The 14,739-nt window shown below is 31.6% G+C and overlaps 1 protein-coding gene across 4 annotated transcripts in view; it reads right to left on the reverse strand.

Moving 5' to 3' along the window:
* Positions 1–4,564: 4,564 nt before the first annotated feature.
* lov (BTB/POZ domain-containing jim lovell protein) overlaps positions 4,565–14,739 on the reverse strand; it is a 640,300-nt gene continuing 630,125 nt past the window's right edge. For 3 of the 4 annotated variants that reach the window (XM_076408306.1, XM_076408323.1, XM_076408314.1), the window contains 5 exons: positions 14,016–14,709; positions 13,604–13,956; positions 10,400–10,522; positions 9,971–10,338; positions 4,565–8,798 (listed from right to left, as the gene is read on the reverse strand). In XM_076408306.1, coding sequence (XP_076264421.1) covers positions 8,532–8,798; positions 9,971–10,338; positions 10,400–10,522; positions 13,604–13,956; positions 14,016–14,653 — 1,749 coding nt within the window. In that variant the 5' untranslated portion in view covers positions 14,654–14,709 and the 3' untranslated portion in view covers positions 4,565–8,531. The remainder of the gene's footprint in view (positions 8,799–9,970; positions 10,339–10,399; positions 10,523–13,603; positions 13,957–14,015; positions 14,710–14,739) is intronic. The other variant, XM_076408331.1, reaches the window with a different exon arrangement.

Raw genomic sequence — 14,739 nt, forward strand, 5'->3', positions numbered from 1 at the left:
TTTCCCTTCATTTGAATATTTGTCATAGTATGCATATATGTCGGGAAATAATTGACTCATAATCTGAGCGAAAATGCAGAGAGTCAGCTGGGTTTTCGTCCAATAAGCCTTACAATTCATTGTCTACGAACCGTCTTAGTTCTCCAGCTGTTACAGCTAACGTTATTTACATTAATATTTTGCATTTTCACCAATAAATTTTCTCAATCAAAATGTAAGCACCTAATATTTTACGGATGGGAGATTGCAGTCAAATCAGTGGCATGTTCTATGAAAATCGTTGATATAAAGAGAAGCTCTTTAGTGATAGACACCTAAGAAGATATATAACTTTATTAGTGAAATACTTAAGTTAATCTATTTTTTTAATTATTACATTGTTACTAGTTGTTTCCGACTAACCTACAATTTATCTTTATGATAACTTAAATTTAGGTATATAACTAGAATCCATCGGCCCTATCTCAGTCTCTGGTGAAATAATGTTTATACATGTTACCGCTGTATTTTTTATTATATGCACCTCACTACACAGCACTACACAAGTTCAGATGGTTTGATTCTTTTGAGTCTGTGTCCTGATCTAGTGGTATCCAAAAGCTGCAATACTTCAATAGTCTCATGAGAATCGAGTCTTTTCTCATGCTCCCTTACATATTTCTTGATTTCTTGACTGACTGTGGGTATCTGAAGGTCTCGATGTAGGTAGTCAGTCCTGTAGTATATGGATACGCCCACTATAATTCTCAGGATTTTGTTCTAAAAAATTTGAATTTTGTTTATGTTACTCTTTGCAGAACATGATCATAAAACTTTGTATACCATATAGGTTTCAGTATTTGCTTATATAATAGCTATTTATAATGTACTGATAATTGTGATTTTTTTCCAATTAGCCAATACATTTTCCTACATTTCAATTCCGGTTCTTTTCTTTTCTTCTATATATGCTAATTCCAACAAAGTTTTACATCAAGATTCATTCCGAGATATTTGGCGTTATTATATGGAATGATAATGGTATTATTTATTGTTATTGTTGCTTGTACGGTCTGATTGAAGGTGCACTGCACATGCACAGATTTACTTTCGTTAATTTTTATTTTCCAAGCTTGTGTCCAATTATTTATACTGTCACTTGCCTGTTGTAATTTGTGTCGTGTGGCTTCTTCACTATTGTCTCCGATAGCTATAATCGCAGTGTCATCAGCAAATCACCATTGTAATATTCTCCATTTGGGGAATATCACAAGTGTAGAGTAGATAAAGCATTGGCACCAGTAAGCTTCCTTGTGGTACACTTGCTTTAGCTTCTTTTATTGTAAAGTAAGCTTCTTCTTATTTAATTCTGAACATTCTGACTGTAATGTACGATTTTAGTAGTTCGGTGTGTTGTTTTGGTAACATTTTCTGTAGTTTATGAACAAACCTTAGAATAGGCCTAAACATACTTTTTTACTTTTGTAGGCTTTTTCAATAACATCTTTAATTCTGCGGACCTGGTCAATTGTTGAATGTTTGTTAATAAACCCAAACTGGTATGTTGGTATTAGTTTTTTTCATTGTATGATCGGTTTTTTCTTTTCAACAGAAGTTTTTCAAAAACCTTAGATATTACTGGCGTATTATTTGGGATGATTATAATTTTCGCCATCTTCCAAATTCCTGGTACATGTTTTAATCTAAATGTTGTATTGATCAAGTTGGTGAGTTTTTTCTCTTTCTTGGTAGTTTTTGCAGTAATTCTCCTGTTATTAAATCATAGCCTAGTGAATTACTGGTATTAATGTCAGTTTTGATAACTTTGGTTAGCTCTTTCGGCGTGACCAATTCAATCATCGGATTTTCAGCTTCTATGTCCGGCAAATTATATTAAATATTAGTTTCGTTTGGTTGGAAAGTTGTTCTCTAGATATTCAGCAAATGATTCTGCATTTTGGTGATTGTCACGTGCCCAATTCTCATATAGGTCTCTTGTAGGTGGACTGTGTAGATATGAACGCTTTAGGTATTTCGTGGCTTTCCAGAGTGAATAATCAGTTTCTTTATCATCAATTTCTCAGATAGTCGTTTATGAATTATGTCAATCTGTGTCAATAAAAATAAATATTTGTATGTTCCTTTATGTGTTCCTAAACCATTGAAACGATTGTCACCAAAGTTTCTAGTAAAAGAGTTTTTTCTTTCTTATTTGTTTCCTAATAAAATTTACATGTATTAGAGACTGTACAATTCAGCTAAGACCTCTAAATATATCCAGGTTAATTTTGCGTTGCGGTACGCGGATTTGAGTCTTATGAAGGAATCGATATTAGCAGGGTTGTGAAGATCGATCTGAGCTTATCTTCTTAGTACAAGACTGTCTTTTTATTACATGTACCGAATTCAAATTCTTGCAAATTTATTTCATAAGCAATTCAACTCGAGAGATCGATCTACATTGTGCAAGTAACAGTTGAGTAAAGAGACATATTGGATGAACAAACTTTCCGGAGTTAACATAATCAGTTGATAACGTTGTTCAAGACAGCATTAGGTCTTATGCCTATCTGGGATAAGCAAAAACACTATGCAACGTTTTAGTATATTGAATGCTTTGTTCTGGGATGGTTAAAACAGGTGATTAGGGAACTATATATTCTCTGAGACTTCCAAACAGAGCAAATCGTTGGTGCTTGGTTAGTGGAAGCGCCTTGAGTGACAATATCCATGATAGCATACGCAAAACATAGTAAAATTCTGTTAATGAAGAGGAATAGATCGCCAAACACAAAGTTAACTGACAGAGATCAACGAACTTTAAAAAGAATCGTGGCCAGACAACATAATACTACCGCCACAATATTACCAGTAAAACAGCAGAACTCAACACTTACTCAAGTAAAGCTGTTTCAACAAAAGCAGTACAGAGATATCTCGACAAAGCTGACTTTCATGGAAGGGCTGTGAGGGATACGTTAAACCCTTTATAAAAGAAGCCGACACTTATCTGTTAATCTGAAATGGTGCATGATCTGAATGATGTGGTATAATATGGTGAATCATCATTTACATTGTTTCCTAACGATAGGGTTTATGTATGGAAAATTCCGCTTTCTACAGTCAAGCATGGAAAAGTTTGCGTTATAATTTGATCGCCAATATGATAGTATTCTGTTGATTCTTCCATTCACATCATTGGTCGGATATCTGCGAGTGAATATCTTAACATCCTCTATGATGAAATTCTTACTATAATTAGCATATTCACGTCAAGCACTGCAATATTCTAAGACGATATTAATTTACTGACTATTGTATCATATATTATGATTATTCTATACAATCTGTATCTCTGGCTCTTACCAGACATAAACATATATGTACTTAAACATCTTTAGTTCTTCTAACGAGATGCTGTTATGATTTACAGTTACTCGTTTGTTTTCAGGGTTGGGCAGTTTTTGAATTACTTGCAGTTAAAATAAGCAAGGAAAATATAAATATACATTTTAAGTATTTTGACCACTACATACATAAATAAGTTCATCAAAGATTTTTGTCATAGTATTGTTTACTATTCAGCAGTTGTTAAATGTACTTTGTTATGGAGTATGTTCAGAAAGTCCAAATCGACTGAAGTCATAAAATCCTGTTTTGGATATTAGTTAATAATCCCTCTCCCACACCTTATGAGAAGTAAATCAAAATATATTACTTTTTGGATAAGTTGTGTAAAAATAACGCTCTCTCGGTGATTACTTTTATGGCTTTAGATTAGATTTAGGTCTACAATTGTTACTGTGGAAAACTTCTGTCGACTTTAATATCTGTAAAACTTTGATTAGATAGTCTGCACAACTGAAACAAAGCTTTGAAAAAATATTTAATAGGTTTTTTATTCTGGCACTTGAAATAAATGGAGCCATATTGGATTTATGCAATTAGGGTGTTACAATACGCTTTAGTTGATAGAAATCATTACACATCACAATAGGTGACAAAATTTTCAAACTTTTGCCTTAGCACAAATTACAAACAACACAAAATAATGCTTAAGAGTAGTAGGAGTAGCAGTACTAGTAAAAATGAAGATTTTATTGCTTTTACGAACAGGGACAGTGATCAACCGCAGATATAAAAATGGAGTTATACGATAAAATCAAGCAGCTTACTATCCTTGAATGCTATCCAAATAAAAAATATATTCATACAATATAAGCCAAGTTGGTGTTCATCAGGACCTGCGGAAAGATTATTTTCTTTAGCAGGTTTTATTCATTCCCCAACAAAAGGCTGTTGGTCTGATAGTACAATAAAAAAATAAGATTTATTAAAAAAAAATCTTATTTTACTCATCAACGGGCTGGGCTGGATTAGTTCTATTCTATTTACATAATCTAACTTGATTGTGTTTTGTAATTTGTATATTAATTAAAACAAGGCATGTTGTCCAGTTCTGTTGACAATACTTCAATAATGATGAATAGTCGAAGTTATTGACCAAGATAAGATTTAGTTTTAGAGCGATTTTGGAATATAGCTAAATATATGAAGGTTGATACGCTGATAAAATAAAACATGATTTTTTCACGAAGCTTTATTAAATTTTATTTTAACATCATCAAAAACTAAGCCTACCTAAATATCAAATATCTATTTGTATAATATGTTCCTAAACTAATATTTATTATAATACAATTCTTATAATAGACATGCGCATTTTTTGCACAAATAACATTTAAAACACCTCGTACCTATTCATTGATTGTTTAGTTTTTATCTCAATCAATTTGATAACGCGTGTGTACACGTGTATCTTTTACAAAGTATTCATGGTATACTTATTCTTATTAATTTTTCCTTCTTCACTTAAATAAATATATCTATGGGATATTGTAATATTTACCCTGTTTTATGTCCTCAGTTTCAGAAATGAAACGGAAAAAGAAAAACGTACGAGGTGTTCACTTTTGACCTAATCACTTAATTTTCTATTGTTCTTTTTTTACAAGATTGCACAAGAATTGCAACATTAATTTTTTTTACAAGTTAATGCCAGGGATTCGTTCCTTTTTCTTTCGGAATCCTTTTCGGCCGGATTCCTATTTTAATTTACAAAATGCCCAAATTTACATTCATATATTTTATAGAGCTAAAACGATAACGTATGTTTAAGTTCCGGTTATATATTTTGAAAAGTTAGTGTTAACAGTCGCAGAGCGGAGGAACTTAAACATATATTTGTGATTTAGCAGATTGTAATTTACCAAGGATATCAATATTGCACGAAAATTATAGAAATTCAAATCAAACGTTTGAGTATTATTGGTACTGTATTTTTATCGTTGTAATAAAAATATATCGTTAGAAATAAATCTGGCTAGTTCGAGAAGAATATCGTTGACGCTACACTCTTGAAAATCTCAAATCAGCAGACTTATTGCTAACTTACCCTGATCAAAAATCATTTTATACAATAATATTGTCTATTTTGTGCCTGTGTAAACTAATCAAAATAAATAATATGTGCAAAATATAGTAAATAAAATGTACTCTTTGTATTTTTTAGTTGTCTCTATTCGAGAAAAAAAACTAGAAACTAAGAAACTAGAAAAAAAACAGAACACATCACATCTAAATAAATAAATGTGTAAATAATGAGGAACTTAGGAAAACATACATAAACTACAAACAATCGAATATTAAAACTAATAATACTTTCATAGGAATGTCTGTGTGGTCATTTGCATTTATGTACAACTTAATATTACCAGCACCAATATTAATATTTTAACATATTGTAGTTTATATTGGCCACGTTTGTTTACACTCAATCAAACAGATATGTGAAAACAAACGTGTCTCGCCACAGATATACTTTAAAATAACTACACAATTATACAAACAACAAAGAATCAAATTAAACTAAGAATATATAACCGAAGGAACTTTGGAGTCAACTTTAAATAAAAGCAAAGAACATATATAGATGATGTACAAAAAAAAATAATACTAGAAATGTGCACAACCTTGAATGAGATTAAGGAGTTTCCATAGACAATTTCCGGTGAAAAATAAATTAATTAAGAATAAAGAGTATTTAAAACAGTGGTAACGCGATCTCACTTATGCTACGTATATTCAGATGAAAAGGTTTATATTTTTACGAAAAATATAAATCTTTTAACTAGTATTATTAACTTTTAAATCTAATAAATGTCGCTGCCCACATTCGGAGCCGCTATCACATTTTAAAAACTCTAATAAATACATTTCATACTCTACACTAGGTTTAAACCAAAGCAAGACGTGAACATTTTATTATTACTTTCTACGTTGATGAAGGGTCTTACTAGTGTTGCTTTCTTCTTCAGAGTATAGGTCGCGTTTAAAACGTCAAAAAAAAACAACGCTAATAAAGCCACACATCAACTGATCGAAACGGTGAAATAAAGTAATAGACATATAGACAAAATAAAATCTAACATTTTTTAATTATATCCTAATGATGTGTCATGAATTTTGTAATTTTGTCGATTATTTTTAGATTAAAAACTTAGCAATTTTTGCACTTAACTGTACCCTGCTAGAGATGTGAAGAATGTGAACAAAAAAGTGCCGCCTAATAGCTAAAAAGTGCGTAAAAAGGTTTTTACAATTATTTCGCATAAATACAAATAAAAAAAAGATATTTTATTAAAGCAGAGTATCGTTTAATATTATTCCACGCCTCTGAACTATAAAAAAATATGTTTATTTTGGCCACTATTGATATTGCTCTAAACTCTAGAACTATCAGCTAACAAGTTAAACAAATGGAAATAAAACTGGAAAATAAAATCGTCTTTTAAGTGATGTAACTACAAATAGTCGAATTCCGTAGTCAATGGCTTGAAAATCGGTAGTTACATGTTGTCAATGTTAATAAAAATAGATCGAAATAATTTAGTGTGAACTTGTTAAAAGCGGTTGGTTTTGAAAGCCAAAATCGTTATGTATAGATTTCAAATAGTTTGTACATTGTTGACCGTATACCCACATTACTTTTTTTGCCTAAAATTACGAATTTTATACAATTTCTATAGTAATACTCTAAAAATTTAGTACTGATGACGACATAATTTTCAGTTATGTTAGATTTGTATACATACACGTCAACACATATACTCTGAACTGTACATTTCTTTTAATACAATTTTCATTTATACTCTATGAACTATCCGGTAGTATTTTACACATTTGTTTTTTTTATATCTAGACCGCTTTATCATCATTGAGAATCATTTTGCCAAATATTTATTGAAATAAGTACTTTTTTACTTAACTATATTAATAAAAAAAAATCAATAAAAATAATTTGAAAAAAGACTGAAATCAAAATCAAATCGTTTTGCAATTTTACTTGCAATATATGCAAAAATCAAAATTCAGTCAGTTCCAACTAACTATTAATCAGTAAGAATGTTTTTACCTCTATTGGATAAAATTTTTATTTATTAGTATCTGTTACGATGTATAAAAATAGAAAAATCAACAACTATCTTGTATTTGCATTTTCTGTGTGATTTACGGCAAAAATATATTCATATGTTCAAACAAAATTACGGTTCTATGTGTTTAAATATCTGTATACTGTACAAACTGTGCTTTAATTTGTAAAAAATCAGTAATATCGCAGCTGTCGGTGTTATTAAGGATATATCTCGCCGATAGTTAGCTCGACGAGATATTTTGGTTACAATATTAACAGAAAACCATTGTATATAGAAATATCGAGTAAATATTTGGTAAAAAATCTGTATATCTGAGGAACTGTGTATAGTGGTAGTATTCAAAAAATAAAATTGTAGTACTTGTCGTAGTCGGAACATCTTGGCATAATGATATATCAGTCTTATAAAATGCAAATTCCGATAGGTTTTCTGGTAACAATCGCAGATCTATCAGAATTTGATCAACTTTCACTCTAACTTCTTCCCACAGCATCGAGAAAATGTCCTCCACAACAAGTGGATTCTATAAAACGATTATTGATGCAACAGTAAGACCGTGCGGCAAAATCCATGTGATGCCGAGAACAATTTTCTGGATCTGTCGCAATTTAATACCGGAAATTAAATGAAAAAGAACATGTTTCAACATAGGAAGCACGGACTTAACCTACTCAACATTCATAAACAACGTCATAACCATTTTTTTACCTCGGTTACTGATGAAAACAAAAAAAATTCGAGTGGAGCGAGCATCAGCTCTATGCTCTGTTAACTTCTATTTAATCTAATATTGCCCCTATAACTCTCTTATCACTATAAGCAGGATCGAAAGAGTTTTCCACTGAAATAGTTTTTCTAACTTGAAATTAATTTTTTTAGGGCATAGTCTTAACAGAAAATCTCGATATTATACAAAATAATGAAACGTTTGAAAGTGTAATGTTTGTACAGTCAAAAACAGGAGAGCGAAGTAAACGAACCTATCTACACAAACGAAACTCTTTTTCTTCCTGCTTAAAACAATTTAACATTCGCCCACCACTGGCGCCATCTGTTTCAATCTTGCCCATTCTGTTGCACCAGTTCCCGCTTCACATCGACGACCATCGGCTGCGGTCTGTACATGTCCTGAGGCGCCTCGTCCTCTACGTCTTTCGTTGGTGCAGGTTTCGGAGTATCGTCGTCGTGTGGCGCTGTCTGACCGTAGACGTTCTGTTCCGTGCGGTTCTTTTCGCTCTGCGGCAGCAGGTGGATCATGCTAACCGGTATTGGGAATCCCGTACTGAAATCCGGGTAGAAATTGTGGGCGAAAGGTGCGAAAAGCTGTAAAAAAATAATATTAAATAATCGGTTAACAAAAATACATATACATTCATATATACATTCTATATAGTGTTAAAACGTCGTTTTTAACAGTATTCTTTAGAGAAATTTTGATTTTGTCCTTAAGTACTTCAAATTTGTTTGAATTCTGTGTGAACAAAATGTCAAATTTACATAAAATTGATATAAATTAAATTTATAGCAAATACTTTTTTTATTTGTAATATAATTATAATTTTGATACATCATCAATTCCTATATCTCAACAACTGCATCATTTTTAAATAAATAAGTTTAAGGATGTTCAAATGTCCATGGTGAACTTTTTAAGGATTGTTTTTATTTCAAATCTGTCAACTTTTACTGTTTAGATAACCAGTTATCTAAGAGACATAACAATTACCAAAATGCTGTATAAATTTGCTCAAGAGTACAGTGATTTTTTTAATAAAAATTTCACTATCCATAAACAAATTTAATTTTTCCAAGATATTGCCATTGGTTTTTTGAACTAAAACAACATCTATCTCTCTAGGCTATTCTTATCTATTAAATGACAGCGTTTGCTTGAATGCTTTATCACTTAATTACTCACTTAATTGAATGCTTTAAGCACCGTATATTAAATGCCTTTTAAAGAAAAAGATCAGGTATAAAACAAATGTGTTTCTATTTATGAGGCTCTATTTATAAGTTTGGTAGATTGTGTTAAAGGACGAATTTATTGAAATCATGATTTAAGTGTAAATTAATTTAAAAAATCCTTTTTAAAAAGAAATTTTGAATCAAGTATAATTTCATATATTTTCAAGTCCTATCTGGACTGACAAATAGTTTCACTAAACATCATGCCATTCTAACTACTAGCTTACTAATTACGCTGACCGTAAGCAAACAGCTTTTGTTATTTAATGAATAAAAAATATTTTTTTGTGTTAATCAAACATTTTTTAAGGGGTACCAGCAGTGGCTTGATAAGCTTTATGGGAGCGATGATACTGTAATTACAGAAAATCAGCAAAGATTCCAGAAAATATAAAACAAACAAAATAGTCTAGGAAAATGAAGTTATATGACATAATGTTAGTTATATGTCAATATGAAAATTTTAAATCCTTTAATCGATATGCTTGATTCTATTTATAAACTGGTATACAACAGAAACTACTCACGGATGGTTGAGGTGGTTGAGGTTCCTGATCTGTACTGGATGGTCTGGTATTTGGCTGAATCTGTTCAGGTTCCCGGTCGAGTTTTGGCAGGTTATTATTGTTTTGTCCCAGGGATCCCAGCATGTCAATCGGAGGATTTGGTCCGCCTATGCAATCCTTCCTCAGCTGTTCCAGCTTAAGACTCTTGCCGTATTTTCCTCGAACATACATCAGCAGTGAATTGTAAGGAATGCCAAATATCCTAGACGCCTGACTGGTGGTCATTTTCTTGTTCCATACGTGTTGCAATGCTTCGGTCAGTTCGGCGTTGGTCCATGATCTTGGTGGACCTCCCCTAGGTGCGGAATGTTGACCTTTTGGCCTGCCTACTAATAGAAATAAACTAATTAGTGACTCTGATCGGGTTGTTTATTCATGCGCACTCCGTACATTTCTTTTTGGCAAATATGGGCGAATCTACTGCACTTCTTGGATCCGCCATGTCGAACAAAGGGTTTCTGCAACCGTCTAGGCCAGGCGGGAATAGACCAAGAGGAGAATCAAGGCCAAAGACTGAAATTTGAGAATCATTGTTATTACGGCAATAATTGTTATGAAATTATATTTTTTTCAAATATTCTACAAATATTCTAAGATATTAATAACTAACTAAAGTTTCAATAAAAGGTGTTTGACATACTTAATAATTAAGTCTTTTGATTACACTATTTATAATTGTAAGAAGCTAAAGGTCAACATTTTTTAAATATTTTAGACTGAATTTATACGATTAAAGAAACGAGATTGTATCGAACCTGGACATTTACAATATTAATAACAAAATTCTATATTAAGGTATGCCCTGAAACATAAATTGTCGTATACGCATTAATATAAGCATGTTAAAATATTAAGACCAGACATCATTTTCCGTATTTCGGTTCTCTTCGTTGAAAACTAACGAACATAAATATTCAATAAGAGGTAATTAGACATACTCTGTGCATGTATATACAGATATTACCGATACTAAACGTTAATATTTAAAAACGTTAAAGTAATTTATGCAAATTACAGATATATTACGACCAGTACGACAGTCTAATCACACAGGACATTTTCTTTAATGTGTAAGACTTTGACGGTGGTGAATTTTTAATCTAACGAACGTTTCCATTTTCGTGACACACGTCATTATATCAAATTAGAAGTTAGTTTACACGTTTTCAACTTTCGTAATTAGTTAGACACAATTTCGCCGTATAATGTGTTCCTATTGATCTTCCAGTTATTCTTTTTGGACACGAAATAGACCTTTTAAGGTTGAATTGTTGAAAGAGTTACATATAACGATTGTAATAAATCGTAAATAAATCGGTAGAATACTCTTTATGTAGTAAGTGATACTATACGAACTGAACTGTTATTATTACTGTTATTAGAAAAAAACAATTACAGCTAACTCCTTGTTGTCTGTTATTGAAATACAAAGAATATTATCAAGAAAAAATAACATTCAAATTGTATTTACTTCGTGATTTCAAATGATATAGAGATTAATATTATAGAAACAAAGGAATTGGAAATGTGTGTATTATATATTATGTTATAGATAGTTTTAATCATTAGTAATAATGTATAGGACTAAATAAATGTTAACATAATTTGATTTATTTTGGATAAATTAAAACTGGTATATCGAAAACAAAGTGTGAATATTGTTTTAAACAACTTAGAAAGATTATTTTATTGAAGATAAGGTTGTCCTTGGTGAAAGTGATTGTAAGTAACTTTTTATTATAGTATTCAGCCAGGATATAACATGTTAAAACCCAATAGGTTCCAAAATGGAAATAAAATGCAGAAGGAAAAAAGTATATAAAGAAAAAAATTATTTTCACGCAATTTTGCATATTCTGAAATATGCAGATAAACGTTGACATTTATTGGTATTGACCTTAACTAATTTTATATACTTGATGTTAGAAAATGTTCTTCGTAACGGAGATATGCTCTTCATACTTATGCAACAACAAACAATTCTAGAGGACCAACTAAGAAAAATCTATGTTTTCTACTGAAATGATTGACATAAAACAGAACCATTCTTTTAAATACTGCACGACCTATCATAAATCACGAAAAATATATTTTTTGAACATTTGTACATTGTTAACCGAATACCCACATTACTTTTTTTTGCCTAAAATTGCGAATTTTATAAAATTTCTATAGTAATACTCTAAAAATTTAGTACTGATGACGACATAATTTTCATTTATGTTAGATTTTTATACGTACACGTCAACACATATACTCTGAACTGTATATACATTTCTTTTAATACAATTTTCTTTTATACTCTATGAACTATCCGGTAGTATTTTTTACACATTAATTTTTTTTATATCTAGACCGCTTTATCATCATTGAGAATCATTTTACCAAATATTTATTGAAATAAGTATTTTTTACTTAAATATATTAATGAAAAAAATCAATGAAAATAATTTGAAAAAAGACTGAAATCAAAATTAAATCGTTTTGCAATTTTACTTGCAATATATGCAAAAATTAAAATTCAGTCAGTTCCAACTAATTATTAATCAGTAAGAATGTTTTTACCTCTATTGGATAATATTTTTATTTATTAGTATCTGTTACGGTATATAAAAACAGAAAAATCAACAACTATCTTGTATTTGCATTTTGTGTGATTTACGGAAAAAATATATTCATATGTTCAAACAAAATTACGGTTCTATATACTGAAATATCTGTGTACTGTACAAACTGTGTTTAATTCGTAAAAAATCAGTAATATCGCAGCTGTCGGTGTTATTAAGGATATATCTCGCTGATAGTTAGCCAAAATGGGAATTAAATGCAGAAGGAAGAAAGTATATAAAGAAAAAAATTTCAGTATATAAAAAAAAAACTTTCAGGCAATTCTGCATATTCTGAAATATGCAGCTAAACGTTGACATTTATTGGTATTGACCTTAACTAATTTTATATACTTGATGTTAGAAAACGTTCTTCGTAACGGAGATATGCTCTTCATACTTATGCAACAACAAACAATTCTAGACGACCAACTAAGAAAAATCTGTTTTTTTTTTCTACTGAAATAATTGACATAAAACAGAACCATTCTTTTAAATACTGCACGACCTATCATAAATCACGAAAAATATATTTTTTGAACGTTATTTCTCATAATTTGCACAATACCTTGTATATTACAGTATGAACTGCCTCATGAGCGAAAACATCAGAGCGTGATGACTTGCGTCCATGAAGCAACATTTCGTTGGTTGTTCGAGTAGGTAAAAGCGAAGCAATGGTTTTTTTTTCTTAAACCTTGTTAACACAACACCGTTAATAGATTATGCAAATGTCGGTTTTGATTCACGACGATTCTTGACCAGAGAAGAATGGTTTTAAAATGCAATTTTCATTTTAGATGCTCTACATTTGACGATTGCAGAATTACTTGATTTATTTATGGTGTTCTCGCATTTTGTAAATATTGTTTTTATAATGGTTTATTAATTAAAATACTTCTCATCAGAATAATTGGAACATGATACGTGTTTGTAGAATATACGAAACTATGATCATGAACGAATTTCATTATATCCGGGTACTTACATTTACTGTGAGGGTTCGTCATTGCTAATGCTGATACTGTGGGCATTGGTGGAAAACCAAGAGGCGAATGGTTTTCCATTTCTTGTTTCATGTTCATTATTGGCTGGTTAGAGGCTGAAATTGGCGATGATCGGAATTCCTTGTTACTGTTCTGGGTACTCAAATCCATTTCTGGACTGCGAAGAGATGGCTCTGGAGTAGTAACCATCATATCTTCGTTTTTGATACCTTTTTCGTCTTTCTTTTTCATGCAGAGGTTCTCCGCAGTCTCTTCAGGGCAGGGTGATGACGACTTAACTGTTCCTGTACTAAGATCCTGAGGTCCGCATATTTCGCCAGAACGTCTTCGTGGTCTGAGGAGATAATTTATTGGTAAAAAGTTTCTAAAAGGGAAGGCATTAAAACAACTTACTTTAACTGTTTCCTTCTTTGTATCGGAGATTGGCATTCGGTCCGTGGCATAAGAGTATCGGGAAAAGACAGCCTAGGCATATGAGGTAGCTTGACAGGAGTATCGAAGTTGTTTGTAATTGGCGAAAATGGTGATGTTCTTTCAGCGGATGTTCTAGGGTTCACGTCCTGAATAGGGAATTTGTTTCCATTTGTATAGAATTGCCGATCGTAGTCACTGGGTGAGTTCGATGGCGTCAAGGTTTGATTGACGGTACTAATAGATTCTTTGTCAACACCGAATGGATCCTGATTGACCAGGCCGCGTATTTGTAAGCTCTCAGCAGCCTTAATCAGGTTTTGTAATTGGTGCTGTAGCACGTTAATTTCTCCTTTGTACATAAAGTCAACGATGGTCTGTACTTCCCAACTAGTGAAGTCCTTCAGTACAATTACCGGATGTTTGCATGGGTTCTCTGAGAAAATTCTTTGGAAAAAGGGCGAGCAAGCACCGAGAACGACTTTGTGGGCTTTTACGGACGTTTCTCCGCATACTAGCGTTACATCTACAAAAGTCTCGGTGTGAAGGAGGGACTCGAAAGCGCCAAGAACGTGCGATTGATGGTTATTCCATTTTAAGGAATATTGAGGCCGGTTCATATTGATATCGTCTTAAATAGAGAGTCGTCAGGCATATACCATCCTTTTCTGGATATCTGAAACAATAATTTGATGTTAAGTTAAAA

This window comes from Rhynchophorus ferrugineus, unplaced genomic scaffold, assembly GCF_030347505.1.
Source record: "Rhynchophorus ferrugineus isolate W39M unplaced genomic scaffold, kcgeb_rfMv2 rfM1, whole genome shotgun sequence".
NCBI classification, from domain to species: Eukaryota; Metazoa; Arthropoda; class Insecta; order Coleoptera; family Curculionidae; genus Rhynchophorus; species Rhynchophorus ferrugineus.